Source organism: Mytilus galloprovincialis, chromosome 4 (assembly GCF_965363235.1).
Source record: "Mytilus galloprovincialis chromosome 4, xbMytGall1.hap1.1, whole genome shotgun sequence".
In the NCBI taxonomy this organism is placed as follows: domain Eukaryota; kingdom Metazoa; phylum Mollusca; class Bivalvia; order Mytilida; family Mytilidae; genus Mytilus; species Mytilus galloprovincialis.
The window spans coordinates 40,285,440-40,310,153 of NC_134841.1; the positions used below are offsets into that span (position 1 = coordinate 40,285,440).

The 24,714-nt window shown below is 32.5% G+C and overlaps 1 protein-coding gene and 2 pseudogenes across 1 annotated transcript; all 3 read left to right on the top strand.

Annotated features, from left to right (window-relative positions):
• Nucleotides 1–5,292: 5,292 nt before the first annotated feature.
• On the top strand, nucleotides 5,293–6,378 carry LOC143070593 (uncharacterized). The gene has a single exon (XM_076244832.1). The coding sequence runs from the start codon at nucleotides 5,617–5,619 to the stop codon at nucleotides 6,304–6,306; it is 690 nt and encodes a 229-aa protein (XP_076100947.1). The 5' UTR covers nucleotides 5,293–5,616; the 3' UTR covers nucleotides 6,307–6,378.
• Nucleotides 6,379–10,346: 3,968 nt separating this feature from the next.
• Nucleotides 10,347–13,165, top strand: LOC143072135 (toll-like receptor 10; annotated as a pseudogene).
• An 8,466-nt stretch (nucleotides 13,166–21,631) lies between these two features.
• On the top strand, nucleotides 21,632–24,114 carry LOC143071028 (toll-like receptor 4; annotated as a pseudogene).
• The last annotated feature ends 600 nt before the right edge of the window (nucleotides 24,115–24,714 follow it).

Here is a 24,714-nt window from a genome sequence, read left to right on the forward strand (position 1 = left end):
TGTTTGCACATCATATAAGTACATTCGCACATCATATAAGTACATATGCACATCATATAAGTATATTTGCACATCATATAAGTATATAAGCACATCATATAAGTATATATGCACATCATATAAGTATACATGCACATCATATAATGATGTTTGTACATCATAAAATGATGTTTGTACATCATATAATGATGTTTGCACATCAAATAATCATGTTTGTACATCATATAAGGATGTTTGCACATCATATAATGACAATTGCACATCATATAAAGGTAAATGCACATCATATAAAGAAAATGGTCATAACAAGACAGTGTTGGCGTTCCATATCTGGCTACGATATACATCATTATACCACTTAGCCGACTTAGGACAGTTATGCCACAACTTTAATCTAAACCTGTTGGTTTAGAGTTGAACAGATTGGATTGATATCTGTATATACTGTTGACTCCCGTATGTGGACAATTTGATGTCTTTGCGTTAATGTGTGTTGTTGAATTGCTGTCTCATTGAAGTATAAACCAGATGTCCTTTAGTTCAACCTTAATCAGAAGGTATTTCTAGGAAAAGGAAAGAGAATATCCCGATGAGGAAATTGAAGTCTAATATAAACAGACAACGCCATGACAAAACATTAAAATGAATATTTACAAGGAGGAATCCTTGACGTAATAGCTTCTTCCAAACAGCAACCATCTGTCAAGAAAATTATAATAGAAAACGCGCGCTCTTGAATATCGCATTAACTAAAGATATATACTCTATGTACATGTGCTGCTGGAATATTGCTACATATAAATTAAAAGTTCAAAAGGACAAAATTTAAATTTCATCTTTTGACGTAAGTTAGAGTTCTTAACTGACACTTGTTGACCAATAATTATAGATGTTAGTCAAGGTTTTCAGTATGAATTACAGTTTTAAGTTCATTTGGATAGATGAAGTCATCATATTTACCAAAGTATAAATTATTCATCTATATACAAAAAAGTGAAGTAAAAGGATATTGCAAGCTTTGATTTTTCATCAAAAGCTTCTGTATGAAGTATGTCCCATGTGAGTAAAAGAACAAGCCGGCAAGAAGAGCAGCTTGCAGTTGGAATGCCAATAGTCTGTTGAAAAAAATGCGTCCTATAAACGTGGCAAATATGTTGTCAATATATATAAACATCCAACATTTTTATGATATCAGTTTCATTCAACTTTTTACTCGAATCAGAGAAATTGTCATTACAAAGAATGATTTGTTCCTTCCTTAAACAAGATATACATTAGACATTATTTTATTTACCAATCATGGGCTCCTGTTGGTCAAGAAACATAAACAACATAATGCCATGATTGTTATAAAACATGCAAAACTTTAGTGAAAATACACAATACATTGACAATACACAAAAAATAAAGTACAAATATGAGCAATATAGGATATTATTATAATATGAAGCATTAAGGTGGCTGGGGCGTCTTAATTAAAATCCATGGAATGTTTTAATTATTTGTCAAAATGAAGTTTTTGTCATGTTTTTTTTTTCAAAAATATAATAAAAAGTATGGGTCACCGGTATTTTTTCACGCTACAGGCATGCAGGTTGTGCAAAATTGTCTGATTTTTTTTGTATTATGAATGGAAAATCCAATTTTGTGTGATAAAAAAAAACTACATGAATTTTAAGATAAAATGTGAGAAGATAGCTCTCATAACATGCTTTCAGATAAGAAAAAGAAAAAATGGGTTCACCGAACTTGTTTTCTTGCTACATATTAAAATAGGTAAATTCACAACTCTTTCTATTATGAAAATACTTTATCTGAGTTATCTCCCCTTATTTGGCAAAGTTTAAAAAATTGAATGAAACACAAATAGGGTGTTTTTTTAGAAATTAAAGCCGTAAATATGATAAAACACATAGTTTTCTATATCTACATCAAAATCTTACACACGAATTACATACTACTCTCAAAAATTGCACATTTCATTAAAGATCTAGACTAACTGTAATCTGCTACCTCAAAATCCAAGATGGAGGAAGACACCCGAGCCACCTTAAGTGCCATGATATGTGAATCTACATGAACAATGTATGAATTATAGAACAAATAACTGACGCCAACAAAACAAGTGATATCTTAAAAATATCAGTATAGCAGTTATCTTGTAAAGTTCATATAAAGCTAAATACCAGACAAAGAATGCAAAATTACACGAAAATAATCATTATTAGTATGTTTATATTTGTTAATCTTTAAATAAAAAGTTGTAAAATGATTCATATCTTAATAAGGTCATAGGAAACGCAATATATCACTATTTCCGGTTCACAAACAGGAAAGACTATTTTCCCCTTAATTAAGATAACAACAAAGTCATTTTCAAACAGTATAAATCTGTAATGAAATTCCTAGTAAAATAGCTCTCTATACTTTGATCTTTACACAATATTGTGTCTTATTTCACTTCACATTTCGATGTCCTTTCACTAAATAATTCTATATTTACTAACTATTTGGAATGCATCAATCCAAATGAAGTAAAGGATATCACAGATACGGTTAATTCGGCCTCATATCTTGATTTACATCTAGAAATTGGCTATCAGGATCAGTTGAAAACAAAACTTTACCACAAATAGGATCATTTCAGCATCTTAAGTGTAATCTTTCCATTTGTATGTAACAAAACTCAAGTAGCGCCTGCATATGCAGTATATATCTCTGATTTGATCCGATATTCAAGCGCTTGAGTTTCCTGCTTTAATTTCGAATTCCTTCATAGAGGGATCCTGCCTACAAACCAAGTGTTCCAAGGGTTGAAGTTGATGTCATACATTCGAAAAATGTACAGACACCATCCCGAGTTGGTTAACTGTTAAAGAAAATATGTGTAAAGGATAAACACGAATATGATCTAATTGTCGTAACCACAATGCAATTCTCTGAACCTCGAGTGTGACATCCCTAAATGAGTACTGAGATGAGCACAACGACGGGTGCGTTTGTCGAAGGAATAACCTCAACTTCAACCGTTTGAACCCTTGATTTGTAAGCAGCAACCCTCTATGAAGGACATCAATATAGGAAACGCAAGGGCTTGACTATCGTGTCGAATTAGATATATCAAATGCATATGCAGGCGCTGTTGGAGTTTTGTTACATATAAATGGAAAAACCACAATTAAGAAGCTGAAATGATCTTTTTCATTTCTTTTTAATATTTCAGGTTTACAAATTCACAAGTTTCCCTAAATTATGATCGCAGCAGGGCTATTTTCAAAATGGTTCATAATCTTTAATGAAATTTATAGTATCATAGCTCCATGTATATACTTTGAAGTTTAATAGTAGTGTGGCTTATTTCGCTTCACATTCTGATTTCCATCACTAAATAATTCTATAATTACTGAATATGTGACCTTTTTGTGACTTTCAAACTTTTATATCTGGGCGTCACTGGTAAGTCTTGTGTGGACGATGCACGGTTTTGAGGAGACCAGAGGTGGCCTGTTGCTAGAACAAATTTACTGTTATGTGTTTCTCTTCCTTAACATGCATTAACCATTTGTTACTAGACGTGACACGCCAGCAACACACGTCATTTGCACGTCCCGATTCCAACAGGACTTGGCTGTTGTACTTGGCTTTGAACTAGTTTTTCTGCAGCTGTATATAGACTACTTTCAAGCTGGTCTTTTGTGTTTATGTTAGTTGTTTTATTGTGTTTCAAATAATTTCCAACTATGTTTTACAATTGTTCCCCGGTGTCTTATTGGCAATCATACCACATCGCCTTCTTTCTATAAAGTAGGTAACCATAGGCCCTTCCATACAGCAAGATTGGTTCAATTTATAATCGATTATTTTCTTTAAATTTTATTATTTTATGAATTTACTATTTATTTATTTTTGAAAGATAACATGTTTATTTTCTTACTTCACAGGAAGAAAGAAAGACTTTGAACTAATTGAGGAAATCTACAAAGTAAAGACCGTTATCGACGCCTTGGAAGTGATTGTTATAACAAGTAATCGTTAGACATACGTTAACAACAAACAATCGTCGTATTTAAATAAAATCTCAATAGGGAATTACAATACAAACATTGATTATCTTCTTAGAAATGGAATTTGTTAATATGTAAACAGGGAAGTTAGTCAATACAGATATAATCAAAATTGTTTGAGCCACCTGATTTGAATGACAGTGAACTTTGGTAAACTTTTACACGCGCCACTTGTCGTTACCGTGTTTCGGCGTTGAACCTACTTAGAATACAAAGATTAAATTTGTGGGCTATTTAAATACACTTCGTATAAAGATTTATGAAACCAAATGATTTTTAATTTGTGATCAATATTGAAAAAAGGTTGAAAGTTAAAACCGCCTGGTAATTCAATAGAGTTGATGTGAGAAAATTATTCTCCAATTAGTAATACCATATAAAATAGATGTTTGGTAACATAATACAATCAATAGTATTTCCGTATAAATAGATATATTTGGATCTATTTCATTTATGTTTACAAAGAAAATGTCATTAGAAAACAATAAACAAATACTTAACTCATTATATGTTTATATGGAATTATGGGTCGATTGCATTCATATGAATACCCAATGGACGTGTGCAGCGAAGTAGGATACGGTAATGAGACATGGCAAACTAGTTCCCGCCTTTCCTGGTACTGTTCTGACGATTTCGACAAAACCAGACTCCAATCGGCATTCTCTTAGATGGGTATCGAGGAAACAGACGAAGGCAGACTTTCGCACGCTTTACAGTCATGGATGTCGGACTATGTGATAAAATGTATCGAGCCAATGAACAAACCTGCTTTGCAACCAATATTCTCTGGAAAATTAGGAAAAGATAGAGAGAAAATTAGTTTAGATAGAACCAAGCGTGTTCCCAGTGTTATTAAACGGTCTAAAAGTGAAAGAAAGGGAACCTACATGAAAAAAGACCTAAATTTAAACGACGTCAAAACGATTCTTTTAAACTTCGACGATCGGTGAGTGAAATGAAAGGGAAGCGTCCCTGTAAAGATCAAAAACATAAAAATGAAACTGGACGTCTAAAACGTACTCCTAGTGACGATTCTATTTCAACTCACTATTCATCTCTATTTGAACTTTCGTCTCTTGAAGAAAAATCCGATGTTGTTACTTTTCAAAGTTTAAAATCAAAGAAAAGAGGGAGACATAAAAAAGAAACAAAAGAACGACAATCGCCAGAACCTGTGCCAAGTAAATGGGTAGAACTTGCAAATAAGAGAAGTTTAGTGAGTTTAGGCGCATTTGAAAAATTCATGAGAGCTCAAAATGTACTTCAGATTGACACGTTTGGTACAAATAAGGGTCAGTTTGAATCAGAAGCGTTTGAGTTGATGGACCCCAATGAGCGAAAAATGATATTTAATTATGGAAAACAAAGTGGAATTAGATACAACAAAAAACTTTAAAAAAGTGGAAGTACAACTACTTTAAACATAAATATTCCGTTACAACGACAACAGAAAAAGTTACGTACATTATCTGCCGGACATAAACATCTCAGTAAGGGTCTAAATTTGGAGGAGGCTAGACAACAACTAGCAAGAGAACGTCAGTTAGCCATGGCGCGTCAAAGACAGGAAAGTGGAAGTGGAAGACCTAGAAGAAGATCTACTCATTCACGGTTAGCATCCGCGCGTTCAGAAATCAGTTCAAATGTTTCATGTGCAACGCCGTCAATACGCTCAATATCACCTGCAACTACATACGAAAAACCTGAAACTATGTGGAAAGGGGATAAGGAAATCCTGGAGATGGATTTAAGGCGTGGCCTAACTACACGTGTTCAAAAAAGAATTAAAACAACTACGTCTGCTTTGGAACGTGTTACCGGTTACGGTGAAAATAATGCATTGCAAAAAACCGTTGGACGATGGGAGGATTTCCCGCATCTTGTTGATGATGATTACGGATTTAAACCAAAAATCATCCAGAAAATGAGGATATCCCCATACCTTAGTAATGTTATTCGAACAGACATAAAGGTAAGAATGGGTCGACCCAGATATCACGAAATCAAAGTCAGAGACTTAGAATGGTGGAATCGAGGCCAATCATTAAACCGAGCACATAGAAATTTGAAAGTATTTAATTGGTTGCATAGTCTACGTGAGGATGATTTTGAACACTTATTAGATTTAGACATAATTGATAAACCACCTGAATCAAAGGACGACATTGCAAATATGCACGTGGAATCAGCAGACGAACCGGATATAAAACCTCTTTACCAAACAGATTTCTTTAAATGAATTGTGATCAATTGTGTTCTTGTATGAAATCTAGTCCATAGAATTCAATAAAATTTTCATAATTTAATATAAGTTACAAAAATGCTTTTGTTTCCCCATTGGATATAACGGAGATAACAACTTTGAAGTAGAGCTAGGCATATTAAGATATTGTTTTGATGTACATACTCCACTATATAATTTGTTTTTATTATTTGTTACGTACCGATTTTCATGGATTTTGTTGATAAAGGTAAAACACGAATTTAAATGTTAATAGAAGCATTAATGTTCTGAAGACTTTGGCAAAACCACGACATCCAATATTCACAAAACTAGAATTATTTCCCAAACCACAACAATTGGTTCAAGGAAAATAAATGAATCCACATTATTCTATCTATTCACTGCGAGCAGTTTTCCTTCGGTCATACTTCTTTTTCCACGTGATTTTTTGAATTGCAGCAAACCCAAATTGTATGTTTCCAACATCATCGATAGTCCTTAAACCTGAAAATCTTGTTTCTAAAATAAAAAAAAAAAAAAAATGTGTACTGGTGGTCAAAAGTGCGAACGTTGATATACGTTTTTGCTTATACTTACAGATGTGTAAAAAAAAGTAGTAAAGAGCCCCAAAATACTATTGGTTGGCATAGAAAGCAAAGTTCGTTTTACAGTGATATTAGATAGGTTTTCGTTATTAATACGTATTATTATCTAAGACGTCATGATTAAATTTGAAACTAAACAACTAACGACTTTTTTGCCCTTTTTTTGTAAAAAAGGTAAAGGAGATAGCAAAAGGCAAAAAAAATTAATAACATCGAAGACAAACGGGTAGCAACCATATACAAAAGTATTCGAAGAAAAGACATAAACTCATAGAATATTCTCACAGAACTTAACATCGAGTAATTGGATCCCCATAAATAGAAGACACATGTGAACCCTGGTACTACACAAGTGATATCAGTCAATTATAAGGTGATAAAACGCCAACCAATTGCCGATCAGTGAATATTATTCAATTATCAGTGGATAATATTACATGCATTAATATGGTGAGATAATAATATAATGTAAATATGGACACATTTTTAGCTAGTCGCCACTTTGAGTCTGTCCGTTTGTCGTCTGGTTTCTTTTTTTTTACATTCTTCCCAAAAATTGCTCGATGAATTGAAACCAAAGTTTCTTTCATACTTCATACAATAATTTTTTCTTTGAAATTTGCTGTTTTGTCCAGGTTGATCAACAAACATGGCCTGTGTGGCTAACAAAAAGCATAATATTTAAACTGCAATTTTACACGAATAAATCGAAAAATGAAGCAAAATAGGAAAAGCAACAACTTAATAATGGCCGACAAAACATGCTCTTACTATCTTCCTGATATTTTTGAAAAATGTTTTGACCTATTTTTCGAGTTACTGACCCTGAAATATTGAAGTTTTAGACGCCAGGATTAAATTTGAAACTAAACAACTTACGCCTTGTTTGCCCTTATTTTTTGTTTAAAAGGTAAAGGAGACAGCAAAAGGCAAAACAAAAATCGAAGACAAACGCGTAGCAACCGTATACAAAAGTATTCGGAAAAAACATAAATTCATAGAATATTCTCACAGACCTAAACATCGAGTAACTGGATCACCAAACAAAAAGAAGATACAGGTGAACCCAGGTACTACACACGTATTAACAGTCAGTTTAACATGGTAAATATGGACACATTTTTAGCTAATCGTCACTGTGAGTCCGACCGTTTGTCGTCTGTTTTTTTTTTACATTCGTCCCAAAAATAGCTCGATGAATTGAAACCAAAGTTTCTCTGCTTCATCTACAATAATTTTTTCTTTGAAATTTGCTATTTTGTCCAGGTTGATCAACAAACATGGCCTGTGTGGCTAACATAGAGCATAGGATTAAAACTGCAATTTTAAACGAATAAATCGAAAAATACAGCAATAAAAGGAAATACAACAACTTGAAAATGGCCGACAAAACATGCTCTTGCTATCTCCCTGATATTTTTGAAAAATGTTTTGACCTATTTTTCGAGTTACTGCCCCTGAAATATTGAATATTTAACTTTATTTTGAAAAAAACAGTGTATTACAGAATGGATTTCGAAAAGCTAAGGAGCTAGGTACAAGTGGACATTTTAAAAGTAAATTTCATAGCAATTCCTATCTGTTTGAAAATTTCCAGAAGAATCTTAAGGTCTTTTATGCAGTTATTGTCTCTGAAAGACATTTTTTGTTTGCAAATTTCATAAGTTGCATAAACTATCAATTCTAAATAATATTTATATAATTTGTTTGTAACGTGAATTTAAGTCACTTTGTTGCAAATATAGTTGAAGCAAGTATTATGATTTAAAAAAAAATCCTCATTCAAAATTAATGTTTGTACAAAGCGGCATAACTCAAAAACTAAAGATGCCTCTCACTGATATTTTACATATTAATTTTACTTACGTTTTTATCATTCAAACGAAGATTCGTATGCAGAAAAAAATTAATAAATAGTTGCTCCTTTTTTAGATATTTTAAACCTACATTTTGAATTGCAAATATATATTATTTTGGTGGATTTTTTTTTATCTTATTGGGAATCATACCAAATCATCTTATGTTTATATCTTAGTATTTAAAAACAACAACTGGAGCATTACTGAAAAAGTGTTGAAGTCTTGACGATAATCTGTCATTTGCAGATCCCATGCAGATGACAGCTATACGCCTTCCATTCTCAATACTACTGTATAGGTTAAACATGCATGATTATTTCAATCTGATTACTTAATATATTATATCCCCGATATTTTCGCTTTTCTTTAACAGACCGGAACAGAGCGAAATATAAACACACGCGAAAAAAATACGGTATTTCTTGCCGATCAATTTTTATAGATTGAGGAAGACGGAGTGCTCAGCCATAATCACTGACTTTCGATACGAGCCTGACAATTCTACTTAATTAAGGTTTGAGTCGGACACACTTGTCATGAGTGTGATTCAAACTAGCCTTAGTGTTTACAGGCTAGTTTTACAACAGTTTTACTACTAAGACCACTCGGCCATACAGACTTCTCAGTTACTTAGAATCTCCTTGATATTAGAGTGGTTTTGTTTATGTCAAGACACATTTATGTTAGCGACTTCGGTAAATAAAGGCAACAGTAGTATACCGCTGTTCAAAAATCACCAATCGATTGAGAGAAAACAACAAATGGAAGTTTTTAACGACATTGACTGGCTATACAGCCCTTGCACGATCGGTTTGAGAGAAAACAAATCCGGGTTACAAACTAATACCGAGGGAAACACACCAGCTATATAAAAAAACCAACGGTAAAATAAATATTGAAGTGCAACAAAAACAAACGTCAATGCAACATACATAGAAACGAATTATAAGATAACAACTGCCATTTTCCTAAATTGATAAAATGAATATACATGAGAGTTACATATCAATAGCAATATTTAAACGCCAAACGACAGGACAAAGGATATGATCCACTTTGCGATGGGAATGCAACAATGAAATATTGGAATAATCACGTTTGAATTGGTTATGGTTTGAGGACAACAATCAATGTCAATCTGATTTGAAGCTTGGTCTCTGGTTCTTCTTTGTTTTCTTCTTCTTCTTTTGGTATACAATATTTCAGCGTCATCTCATGATGATTCGTAAGTATCCTAATACATTTAAAGTTCATTGGGATATATTAGGTGCATAGTAAACCCAGTTTAAAAGAAGTCTGAGTACGATGTCAGAAAAGGTAACAAATTAAAAGAAACTTAACAAACAAAATGACAAAAGTTCATTATGATATAATAGATACATGCACTCACAAAAATGTAGATAATCCATTGACAGGGAATACCAATATATCTGAAAATCATATTTGAACTCGGTCAAGCGCTTTACGAATGATACTTATATTTCTATACCTGCGTGGTTACATAATTTTTTTTTAACATAAAAAGAGTTACCCGGCAGAAAAGTATTAAATGCTATTAGTTAAAGCGTATGGTAGATCCCTTCAATAGGTTTTGTCAATCCACATATCAAAGAGTAGGTTTGCCAAGATATTTAAATTGAAATAGTGTACGATAGTTATTTACCGTAACTGTGGACAGATACAATTTTGACAACTGAATCAATTTAAGCCACACCACAAATGATTCTGTGATCTGTTCGTGGTCTTTTTTCATGTGTGCGTGTTTTTATATGGAATTATAACGATATAAGTTAAATATATCTGGGTTTAAACACATTTATTAGGATGTATAACTGTATTTGTCAGATAGTGCCGGGCCTTTTCATGTTACTTAATTTAGTATATACTCAAGACTGTAACATAACAGTTCATGATCATTTATCAGAACAAGTGAAAATAGCTGACTGCAGTAAAAGAGGTTTTAGCGAAGTTCCACATACACTCCCACGTGATATCACCGTTCTGGATCTTAGTGGAAACAAACTTCGTCATATCAGTAATTACTCTTTTGAAAATTACAGTTTATTGCACAATTTATCGTTGGCTAAAAACAAACTTCACATTATTGAGGATCATGCATTTTATGGATTAAGCCGATTGAAGTTTTTGAATATGAGTGAAAATATTTTGAACCTAAGATATGTCTATACACCACAAATGCTTTTGCCGTTGCAAAATTTGATTGATCTCGACATACGACGGAATATTCCGAATCAACCAACCGTGGATTTATACCATTATCCTGATCAAGCTTTTGCAGTTTTAAAAAAGCTAGAATTCTTAGCATTAGATATGGCTTCAAATCCGATTTTCGGAATAGGATTTCAAGGGCTGAAAAATCTCAAATCGTTAACGTTTGAATTTTGTTTTTTAAAATATCTTCGCGGATATACATTCGAAAACTTTTCATCGAATCTAGACAAATTGAAACTGACTAGATGTCATTTAAATTTTTCGGAAGTTGAAAACAATGCTCTTGTCCCTTTTCCTAATATTACCAAAATACATTTTGAAGAATCCTGCATGCATCTGATAGGGGCTCTTAACATGCTGTCGCCATATAATGGCAAAACTATTGAAATATTGAATTTTCGAGGTCTTAACTGTCCTATCTTCAATAGTAAAGAATATCCGTTTGCGTTAACTATCACTAGTGACATGATGAGACATTTGAAAACAATTTGTGTAGAAGTTTTAGATTTATCAGACAACGGGATAGTTGATTTTGATGAAAACTCGCTATTGTTATTTGATCGAACAGAGTGTTTAAAACATTTATATTTCAAAGGAAACAGGTTTGCTTATGGAAGACATATGGACGAGTTAAAATCATTTTTCACAAATCTGTTGCATTGAAAACATTTGACTATTCTTATATTCCAGTTCGGTTTAAGCTGAAAGAAAAAGATTTTTATCACCAAGGACAAGACTACCATGTTTCTAACAATTTAGTATATTTACCACGTTCTTTAGAAAAATTAGCTATGAGTAATATAATCTGTGAAGATATTGGTAGAATATTTTATATACGTCAAGGAAGCAATTTGACGTATCTTGATATATCGTTCGGTTATTCAAATAATGCTGTCCTGTTTGAAGTAAACGCAACAAACAAAGTTGAAACTTTAGTCTTAGATGGTCATTTCCACTGGACATTGCACCAAATAGAGCTAGTTGATTTCATAAATGTAAAAACGTTATTGTGGAGAAATGCTGGATTGGATCAGTTTATGATGCGTTATCCTCCTGATGACAATCTTAAACGATTCATAGCACTTTTACGAAAACTTAGATATCTCGAACGTTTGGATATATCAAAAAATAGTATCTTTAATTTACCAGAGAATGTATTTTTTAATAATGGACATCTTTCCGAATTATCACTGTCTAGCAATTTGTTTCAGTCCATTCCAAGTCAGATTACATCTAATAATAATATGAAATCACTAGACCTGCACAATAACTTACTGCCAACAGTGGATCATAAAACTCGTGTTTGGGCAGATTTAATGAATCAACAGCATGGTTTATATTTTCGTCTTGATGGCAATGCATTTGAATGTAATTGTGATAATTTGGATTTCATCAAGGGGATACAAGAAACCAAAGTAAAACTTGATACCAGATCATACAAATGTACACTTTTAAACGGTACTGTGATAACCGTACTCGAAGCATATGAACAGATGCATGATTTGTTTTCCGGCTGTAGAAATTCAATATGGCTGATGGTTTCTTCCATTTTGATAGGAACAGGTTGTATTATGACTCTGCTACTTGTAATATATAGTAGACGATGGAACATAGCTATATTGTTTTACCGCATATTCCGAAAAATTGTTGAAAAGAAATACGGTAAAAATTACACTTTTGATGTTTTTGTTTCATATGGAGGGGATAGCATACCTTGGATTAAAAACTACTTCATTCCAAAGCTAGAAGACGAATGGAAGCTTAAAATATGCATAAAAGATCGCGACTTTTACGGCGGACACTCATTTTATGATGCAGAGGTAGAGAGCATAGAAAACAGTAGACATGTTATATTTTTACTTACTCCAATGTTTAAAGTCTCGCGAGAATGTCTGTTTGAAATTGATAGAGTGAAACATGAAATAAGTATGCAGAACATTGAAAATATTATAGTTATATCTAAAGACATTACTTTCAAAGATATTCCTGAAGGACTTACTCATATTTGGAACTATGTATTATTCATTCAGTGGCCAGAAGACTGTAATGATCATGACTTAACATGGCAAAAACTGAGAAAGTGGATTTCTGGTGATTTTCTGTATTAGAATATGTGACACCAAATTAATGCAGTGCGAACGACAGGTTTATCTACGAAAAGACACTTTATAAAGATTGTATGCGTTCGAAATGATTTTCTGGATTTACCTTTACCGGGAACGCTTTAGGCAACAACAAAAAAGACCAATGGTGCCGAAACACGTGAAGGGCCTTCTTAACATTTAAATTATATCAGACTCTATATGAGGTAAATTTTGGCTGGGGGAGTTGAAGCCCTAACTATCACAGTGATTCCGCTAGGCTGTGGTCACATGACATTTGCCAATATTTCTCTCAATGTGCTGACTTTAAAAATTTCAGTTGAATTCTTAATAATAGACAACTTTCGAGTTCGATGCATTTCCGTCAAATAATTTGGTTTAAGTGAGCATCATTCGTGAGTTTAGGGGCATCGTCACTTCCGTTCCCTGATGAGCGAGTGGTTGGAAAACTATGATGCTATATTGCACGAATTATTCGGCAAATTGAATTCTGATAATTGACAATCAGCAATGCTGTCATTAGGGAATTGTGATTAAGTACCTACAGAACAAACATTATTTCTAGTTTATCCTGCACAATGACGATCACTTAGACGCTTGATGAACGTTATTAGTTTAGGGATACAGGCAATCTCCTCTATCTGGTTAATGACGTCACAAAGGCGCGCATAATTGACGAGTTCTTTTCAGGTAAAGGACAAACACGAAAGTGGTCTATTGTCCTTATGACATTTGAATAAAAGTCTGTCTTGATTACTGTTATCAAGAGACAGGGATGGATTTATGTTTGGAAATGTCCCGGTTATATCAATAAAATGACAAACCTCTTCAAAATACCAAAATAAACATTTGAAAGAATTTAACCATAACATTAACAAAATTTCGAAAGGATTGTCATTGATAAGCGAAAATGAAATTAATTTTATCCTTAAATTGTCCCATTATTTTTTTTTTAAATGAAAGAATAAGCAAAAACCTTGTGCATAACAGATATGTCTTAATTCCCCTTCATCATGGTCGCTCGTAGCAATAAAAATCCGGCTAATTTAATGACACTGACTGGCGTAAAATGAAGAACTTAAAACCATGATAGAAACAAACAGAATCAACTCGTCTTGTTTATAAAAAAGCAATTATATTTGTATCAAAGTACAGCTAATAAACTTAATGCCGTTGAAGTTTTTAAAGAATCTATAAAATTTCAATCCGGGTATCTATGATGAGTTTTTTTAACTGGTGCTCCTTATGCTGAAATGTTTGAGTTGTCAAACGTTTGAATTACGTGCGTTTACTTAAATTAAGTAAACGCGTTCAAATGAAAATGTCTGATTTCTACTAAAGTTAGCGCCCGTTTTGCCTGTGTTTGTTTAGGTAGTATAGTAAAACATCGTCTTCAAACAGATGTGATATGCAAAACGTTTACAGAGCACTTTAAATAAAGGTGACTTTACTTTTAACGCTAGCTTTTTGTGTACACCACTATATTGTATTAAATAGGAAAAAATTGTAGGAAAATATATAAAACCACTTTACTTTGTCGAAAATTTAACCTTGGTTGCATAATATTCAGTTTCTATATGATTCAACTGATTTTTTGTAATCAATTCTTTTTCATGTGTTGTAAATGATTTACTACTGAAATATTGCTTTACAAAAAAATTGTATTTAGTAATTAAAAAAATTTAAATATGGGAAAATTGTATCCAAACATTTTATTTATGGAAAACAGCTAATGTTGGGCTTTTAGCTATAAATAAATTTGTATGTTGAGGAAGCATAGCCGAGTTATCGATGCATTATAATTGTCAAATTCAGTCGAAATTAGTCGCACTCTACCATACAAGAGACCAATTAAACAATCATCATTATGACAATGGCACAACAAATCAATAATGTTCGTCATTAAATATCATGACCTCTCAAGAACATATATTTGCAGTTAACAAAAATCAATAGTTGCGAATATCAATTGGAAGAAATAAGTCTGTTTATACATCTACGGTGCATACTACACGGCCGACACTCGGCTAACCGAGAGATTGGTCGGTTAATCTATATTGAGTATGCGGCTATATGGGCGATTGGTCTGTTAATCGGGTTGGTTATACGTCTGTTAAGAGTAAAACGCTTAATTTAATGTTAAACTCTATTAAATATACAGATTTTTGGCATGTTATAAGAACCAAATCAAAAAAAGAAAAGTGTCTGACAAAATGATATCTATCATAGAACATTATGCACTTGTAAAAACATTTCTTATTCTGCGCAGTTTTCAGTAAAACTAAAAGTCGTCGCGCAAGTATGTAGTATTTATGCTTATACGCATAGCAATTTTTTAAAGGACAAAAAATAGTACTGTGGTTCAAAAAAATAAATTGACATTAGTAAATATTTCATAATTGTAAAATAACGTGAATAATACCACGTTTTAGTGAAAATTAGGGGAATAAAGTCTGTTAATGGGTTGGACAATTGAAATTGTGTCAGTTAAGAGTTATTTAGCCACGACAATAATTTTGCTAGTTTTATATTTTCCCCTTGAAAAATTTAAAAATGAGATGTTCTGGAGTAAACAAAAATGACAATACAGTGCCACAGTATCATAGAAAGAGGATTTTTATTTTGACTTTCTTTGCATTTTATTGAAGGGTGTGTCACTTCAATAAACCGTGATATGGATTGGCCTCTGGAATATGCATGAATTTTTTATTGACGTTTTCAATCAGCCTTAATTTTTGTGTCTGTTCGAAGTAGCACGTTCTCAATTCCGACTGAAAGTGTCTTTCTAATACAACACAGGGTACATATAACGTGTTCTCGTTCACATATGAACATGATATTTGTCACTGGACGTTAAACCCTAATTCGTCAGCATCATCCAATTGGTTCTTTTCTTCTATATCATATGTTGTTTACAAATCACTCTAAAGAAGTAAACGGAAAGGAGCGAATGCAGCTACATTTGGTTATTTTAAGTTTCAATTCATTTTATTCCGTTTAGTTCCTTTTTACATAAGTGCAGAGGAGAACTACAGTTGTCCGTGGTGACCAGTGAAGTCCATTTCGCCTTTCATATTCTATAGGGCGAAAACGCGAAATCGGGAAAAGGCGAAATCGCGAAGTCGAAAACGCGAAAACGCGAAGTCGAAAACGAGAAATCGGTTTCGCGTTTTCGCGTTTTCAACTTCGCAATTTCGCCTTTTCGCCATATAGAATATGGAAGGCGAAAATGCTAAAGCGCTAAAACGCAAAACGGCATTAACTTGCGACCATAGTTGTCCGCATGTAAACTTCTAGAATTTGTCACCAATATAAGTACATCGCAATCCGTTACTGTTTCAAAAGCCATCGGTGTTTCATGTGTATAATGCTGCGTTTCCATCCAGATTCTCGTGTATACCATGAGGGTCCGGATTGAGGGTATTGTTTATTTCTGTATTCTTTAAATTGTTATGTCATTTTTTTCTACATTTTATTTATCTTACTCATTATTCTTTCTTTATTTTTCATATTTTGTCATCCCAATATATTTTACTTACTGATGTTTAGTTACATTACGACGTTTATCTCTGATTTATATACTGGTTACCAATGAAGATGACAAATTTGTGTCATTCATGAGAATTAAACAGAATCAACATGATATATGCGATCATTCTTGGATGAAATTAATATTACTTTAATATTACACTTTTTGAAACCATTTAATCAATTTTCAATTTCATGTGTTGTTTCCGTATATGTTATGTTTCATTGCTCATGTGTTGTTTTCGTATATTTTTGCCGCTCGTCTTGAGCCTACTCATTTGATCCGATAACACCCCGCATAGCAATAAAATTGTACTTTTTTATTGCCATTAATAACTCTTAACAGACCAATTAACAGACCGGGTTTTATACATCCGACCCATTAACAGACCAGGTTTTAAATAAAGATTGATTTATGTCACCAAAATACAGATTTTCGTGTAGATTTTTCATACAATGATATCAATATGGTTAACAAACATAATGCCTTTCTTTTTTTGATGTTCAAAATATTGAATGCAAGTAAATTTAACCAATGTGTCATTTTGTGTACATTTTATGTGTGTAAAATGTGTATAAATTTATTGATGAGTAACCCGCCTTTTCATTTTATAGATCGTACATCGAAGCTAGAAAAATGATAATTACACCACTAAATCCAGTACATTGAATTGTTTTGTTAGACATGAATACTTTTTATGATGAAAATATATTTAGAAAGTTATACAATGAAACATGCTGAACTTTCAATGATTTTCTCGATAACACCTGATTAGCAGACTTTAGTCAACCCGATTAACAGACCAACCGCCGATATAGCCGGATACTCAATATAGATAGATTAACCGACCAATCTCTCGGTAAGCCGAGTGTCGGCCGTGTAATATTTATTTCTTTATCTTGAAATTGTATTTCAAGATATATATTCGGTGCAAAACAAAAGAGGGGCGAAAGATACCAGAGGGACAGTCAAACTCATAGATCGAAAATAAACTGACAACGCCATGGCTAAAAATGAAAAAGACAAACAGACAAATAATAGTACACAAGACACAACATGGAAAACTAAAAACTAAGCAACACGAACCCCACCTAAAAACTTGGGGTTATCTCAGGTGCTCCGGAAGGGTAAGCAGATCATGCTCCACATGTGGCACTCGTCGTGTTCATTGAGCATTTTGTGGCTCCTTTTACGATTTAAATCTGCAACTCTTCAACATTTAACATTTTCGAAATCCAGGATATTTTACGCTCTACTAGCGGAAAGGGTTTCACATACTAGTACACCAATAAATATGTTTTCTATTTTCTAGTATTTTGTTTAACAAATACGTGAGACGACAGTTACCAAGCAGCAATCAGAATGCAACATGCACGAGAAAGATGGCCAACATCATTGCCAAAAGAAAACATACACAGGTAATCCATAAAAACAGTGCAAACAACCATAGTTTCAGAAAAATGAACTCCATTAGAAACGGTTGGGAGCTCTTGTGATCGGGAGGATAAGAAACATATTGTGTTTCTCTTCGTAGTATTGGTACTTTTGAATTGAATTAATGCAAATTTTTCCAGTACATAAACTTCGATAAAAAACCACCGTATCTAGTTAATGTGACATGTTTGTTGCGTGATTGGTATTTGTATACATCGAATACGGTGACAGCTTTTCGACTTGAGCTACGATTACAGTAATTATGAGATATACCGTTAACAAATTCCATGCGCTGAGCAAAATAAATAAATCATCATAGATAATCTAAACTTGGTGATATTTAGTTATAAAATTTGTCTCAATAATCCTTCGATACATAAAAGGGTATGGGATACAGAGTGAAATGAATTACTGACTTCATTTCATGAAGCAACGTTCCAGCAGCGCATGTATCGCTCAGTTAATGCAATATTCCGGAGCTTGATTTTTCATCATGGTTTCCTTGATTGAAAGTTGCTGCTCACAAGGCAGTTATCAAAACAAGAGTTTCAGGTGGCGAAGTTGAAATCATCCCTTCGAAAATTTTAAGGATGCCATTGGGATAGATGTCGTTACTACAAACGCGTAATCTTTTTCTTAAATTTAATCTTCTAAATTTAGACTTATTAAATGATTTATAATTACAATAGCAACATGACGGGTATTACATATAGAGCAGGATCTGCTTACACGTCTGGAGCAACTGATGTCATCCCCGTTTTTTTGTCGGGTTTGTGTCTCTTAGTCTTTCAATTTAAATGTTGTGATTTGTATACTGTTATTTTTTGTTCATGCTTCGTGTTTTGCCATGGCTTTGTAAGTTTGATTTTGACTTGTGTGTTTGAATATTCCTTTGGTAGCTTTCTCCTCTCTTACTCGATCTTCAACTTCGTATCTGAATAAAGTGGTATGGGAGTCTAAATTAAAAATGATAGAATATGTTAATAATTCGCCAAAACGTAGTATATATTGATATACTACACCCTGTATAACCCCGATTAGGATGAAACCGGACGTTGACGCGTTTGAATCGAACAAACCGTGTAACACTGAGTTCAGACAGTACGGAATTAATACTTTTAAAGAAAATCCAATATCTATTCTTCTGATATTTTGCTTCAATATATTCTTTGCCATGATACTCATTAGTTACTAAAAGGTTTTTTTTAAATGTGTGACATTTTTATACACAAATATCAAAAAACGCACGACGATATCAATGATAAAACGTGCTTGGTATTTTTAAATATTCAAAACTTAACATCAATTCTCTGTAATTATAGACCAAATATGAAAAATTTTGGCCAGATTATTTTTTTTTCGATTACTTTTTTTTAAGTTGAAATGGTCCAAACTAACAGTCAAATTAAAAAAAATCAATAAAAAAAAATCTGAATAGTCTGGTTGCCATGGAAACCACGTGAAATCATATGTATATATTAGTATAGCAAGGAGAAATGGCTAACATTGTATTTTATGGTAAAAATGAGATAAAGCATATCATTTTTTGTTATTTTCATGGGTATAAGAGAAGATTTCGATCATTGAAACTGCTAACTGACAAATTTTTCGAATAAAAACAGTTTTTTGGTACATAAGGTAGTCCACCTAACACAAAAATCGGCATGATTTTTGCCGTTTTTTGTCATTTTTTACATCTGATTTTACCGAAAAACGCAAAAATCCTCACATAAAAGACTATAAAATATAAAATTATGGATGTTTTGTCAACAAAATGCTGCAAAAAAATCTTGGGTAAATGTTGCAGAAAAAGTTGCCAATAGAGGAATATTAGTCATTTTAATTTACCCTGAAATTCCCCCTTTTTTAGGTTCTATTTGTAAAGAAATATTTCATATGAATATTTTCATGATAAAACAGTCCTTTCTTATGAAAACAACTATTTTCAGATGTATTGAGGGTAAGTATATCATATTACATATTCCAGCAATTAAAAATTTCATGCTCAAATTAATCTGGATGTAATTTCGAAAAATAAGTTAATTCCCTTTTTTGAAAGGAGTAGGTCCAGTAAGACCCCTTTTTGACCCCAAAATATAGCAGTTTTATCAGATTGTAAAAACTTTTAGTTATTTATTGGACAGTAGAATACTTCAGCTACATAAATATGGGCTGTTTTTTACAATACAATGCACATATATCGGGTACTAGCACCATTAAGTCATGCTAAATTACTGAAATCTTCACAATTTTATCATTTTAGTTAAATTTTAGACCGTTTTCGTGTAAAACGAAAGTGGCCACATTTGTGTTCATCCTTAATATTGAAATGTAAGTTGTATTTTATGATAATACATAACATATATAAAGGTTGAGAATGAACACGGATGCGGCCACTTTTATGTTTGACAAAAACCATCCGAAAAGTGACATTTTTCTGCATATTTGGTAGATTTTTCATATTTCAGCTTGAAATGGATCGTTTTTAATGACTAAATCAGTTAAAATCTTTCACATAAACTAATTGATTCAAATGAAATAGACACTTAAGTGTTTAAAAAGTGGTCAAAATCTTTCGTCAGATGAGCCTGAAATTTGAGGCCAAAATCGGTCCTTACCGGACCTACTCCTTTTCGTTCAAGAGATAGAGAAAAAAAAAACTTGAGCAGCAATAACATTTAGGAGACAAATTGATTATACTATTTCTGGATCACTATTCCTCACTAGACCGCTGTCTTACGTATTGGCGGAAAAGAAAATAGCAAATGAAAAAATTGATATATTTTATCAAATTTAACCAACAACTTTAAAAAAAAATTTATTAGAAAATAATTATTAGTTTTAAATAAAAGGGTAATAAATAATGTTGAAATTATAACTGCTTTGCAACAAAACATAAGTAACTACGTTTTATATATAAAATATATAACCGGTAAAATCATTATTTGCTTTGAGGGAGCTGATTCGAAGTTTCACGGTTTCATATTAAAAAAGTTCAAAGGCAAATCTCGTGAATCTTTCATATAAATACGGAGTACTTCAGCTATTTATTTTAATACTGCAATTACATACGTTTGAATATGAGCATAAGAAAAAATCGAATGTTACCAATGCAAAACTACAGTGCCCAGTTTCATCCTAAATGTAATAAAGAAGATGTGGTATGATTGCCAATGAGACAACTGTCCATAAGAGACCAGAAATAAAATCACTAATAAATTATGTTATCTATATTAAAACACATGAAATAATAGTTTAAATTTGTGTTAAAATCATTTTATTATCACAAGTTATGGAACTGCTAACAAAGAAAATTTACTTATTTGATAAAAAAAAAACCAGATGCTCCGCAGGGCGCAGCTTTACACGACCGCATAGGTTGAACCCTGAACGGTTGGGGCAAGTATGGACACAACATTCAAGGTGGATTCAGCTCTAAATTTGGATTGTGATTAAATAGTTGACACAGCATAGGTTTCTGACACAGAATGAATGTGGTCTAATGAACTTAAAACATTTTTTTTTGCCTTTTAGCAATTCACTATGCTATAGAATCTCCCCCTTTTTTAAATTGAAAGGATGTATAACTGTATTTGTCAGATAGTGCCGGGCCTTTTCATGTTACTTAATTTAGTATATACTCAATACTGTAACATTACAGTTAATGATCATTTATCAGAACATGTGAAAATAGCTGACTGCAGTAAAAGAGGTTTTAGCGAAGTTCCACATGCACTCCCACGTGATGTCACCGTTCTGGATCTTAGTGGAAATAAACTTCGTCATATCAGTAATTACTCTTTTGAAAATTACAGTTTATTGCACAATTTATCGTTGGCTAAAAACAAACTTCACATTATTGAGGATCATGCATTTTATGGATTAAGCCGATTGAAGGTTTTGAATATGAGTGAAAATATTTTGAACCTAAGATATGTCTATACACCACAAAAGCTTTTGCCGTTGCAAAATTAAATTAATCTGGACATACGACGAAATATTCCAATTCAACCAACCCTGTATTTATACCATTATCCTGATCAAGCTTTTGCCGTTTTAAAAAAACTAGAATTCTTAGCATTAGATATGGCTCCAAATCCGATTTTCGGAATAGGATTTCAAGGGCTGAAAAATCTGAAATCGTTAACGTTTGAATTTTGTTTTTTAAAATATCTTCGCGGATATACATTCGAAAACTTTTCATCGAATCTAGACGAATTGAAACTGACTAGATGCCATTTAATTTTTTTGGAAGTTGAAAACAATGCTCTTGTCCCTTTTCCTAATATTACCAAAATACATTTTGAAGAATCATGCATGCATCTGATGGGGGCTCTTAACATGCTGTCGCCATATAATGGCAAAACTATGGAAATATTGAATTTTCGAGGTTTTAACTGTCCTATCTTCAATAGTAAAGATTATCCGTTTGCGTTAACTATCACTAGTGACATGATGAGATATCTGAAAACGACTTGTGTAGAAGCTTTAGATTTATCAGACAACAGGATAGTTGATTCTGATGAACACTCGCTATTGTCATTAGATTGAACAGAGTGTTTAAAACATTTATATCTCAAAGGAAACAGGTTTGCGTTTGCTTATGGAAGAGTTAAAATCATTTTGTAACAAATCTGTTATATTGAAAATATTTGACTATTCTTATATTCCAGTTTGGTTTAAGCTGAAAGAAAAAGATTTTTATCCCCAAGGACAAGACTATCATGTTTCTAACAGTTACGTATATTTACCACGTTCTTTAGAAAAATTAGCTATGAGTAATATAATCTGTAAAGATATTGGTAGACCATTTTATATACGTCAAGGAAGCAATTTAACGTATCTTGATATATCGTTCGGTTATTCAAATAATGCTGTCCTGTTTGAAGTAAACGCAACAAACCAAGTTGAAACTGGACATTGCACCAAAAAGAGCTAGTTAATTTCATAAATGTAAAAACTTTATTGTGGAGAAATGCTGGGTTGGATCAGTTTATGATGCGTTATCCCCCAGATGACAATCTCAAACGATTCATAGCACTTTTACGAAAACTTAGAAATCTCGAACGTTTAGATATTTCAAAAAATAGTATCTTTACTTTACCAGAGAATGTATTTATTAATAAAGGTCATCTTTAAGAATTATCACTGTCTAAGAATTTATTTCAGTCCATTCCAAGTCAGATTACATCTAATAATAATATGAAATCACTAGACCTGTACAATAACTTACTACCAACAGTGAATTATCAAAGTGTTTGGGCGGATTCAATGAATCAAAAACATGGCTTATATTTTCTTCTTGATGGCAATGCATTTGAATGTAATTGTGATAATTTGGATTTTATCAAGTAGATACAAGAACCCAAAGTAAAACTTGATACCAGAGCATACAAATGTACACTTTTAAACGGAACTGTGATAACCGTTATCGAAGCATATGAACAGATGCATGATTTGTTTTCCGGCTGTAGAAATTCAAGATGGCTGATGGTTTCTTCCATTTTGATAGGAACAGGTTGTATTATGACTCTGCTACTTGTAATATATAGTAGACGATGGAACATAGCTATATTGTTTTACCGCATACTCCAAACAATTGTTGAAAAGAAATACGGTAAAAATTACAGATTTGATGTTTTTGTTTCATGTGGAGGGGGTAGCATAACTTGGATTAAAAACTACTTCATTACAAACCTAGAAGACGAATGGAAGCTTAAAATATGCGTAAAAGATCGCGACTTTTACGGCGGACACTCATTTTATGATGCAGAGACAGAGAGCATAGAAAACAGTAGACATTTTATATTTTTACTTACTCCAATATTTAAAGTCTCGAAAGACTGTCTGTTTGAAATTGATAGAGTGAAACATAAAATAAGTATGCAGAACATTGAAAACATTATAGTCATATCTAAAGACATTACTTTAAAAGGTATACCTGAAGGGCTTACTCATATTTGGAATTGGTGTTATTCATACAATTGCTAGAAGACTGTAATGATCATGATTTTACATGGCAAAAATTGAGAAAGTGGATATGCAATGATTTGCTTTATTAGATTGTATGATACAATTTTTATTTACTAGTAGATAGAACGACAGGTGTCTCTTAAAAATTTGAAAGGAACACTTTTCTAAATTTAAAAATCTGGAAGGCTCAAAAATTCTTTGGTGTTAATGTCCTTGGCCTATATTAGGTTTCATGATTCCTTTTCCACACATGTTATTTAGTTTCTTTTACGAGTTAAAATTTATTCATACCATGCTTTTTAGGTGAAAAAGTTTATCTTGTGAAAATTAAATTATCTTTCCATGAAATAGTGGAGTCAACCTAGTAAGTCAATGTTTTTCTCTTATGGTTATTGCCTGTTATGTATTTCTTGCATACATATATATTTCACTGCGTGTGATACAAAAACCTGATACGAAAATCTGAGTTATTTTGATTGGTTTATCTAGCATAACAAGACGATATTACGGCATTTCCATTGGTTATTTGTTAGGTCAATGATGACTTTCAAATGCTGAGACAATGTACATTTCATCGCTTGCAACTAACATTTCTTCAATAGTAAGTATAAAAAACATGGCAAAATCAAAAGTACTTTATTCAAATGATTTGCACCACGTGATTTTGTCCCCTTTGATCAAATTACTTT

Bases quoted from the DNA above. Each gene is read 5' to 3' on its own strand.
- LOC143070593 (XM_076244832.1), top strand. From the start codon at position 5,617: ATGGCGCGTCAAAGACAGGAAAGTGGAAGTGGAAGACCTAGAAGAAGA.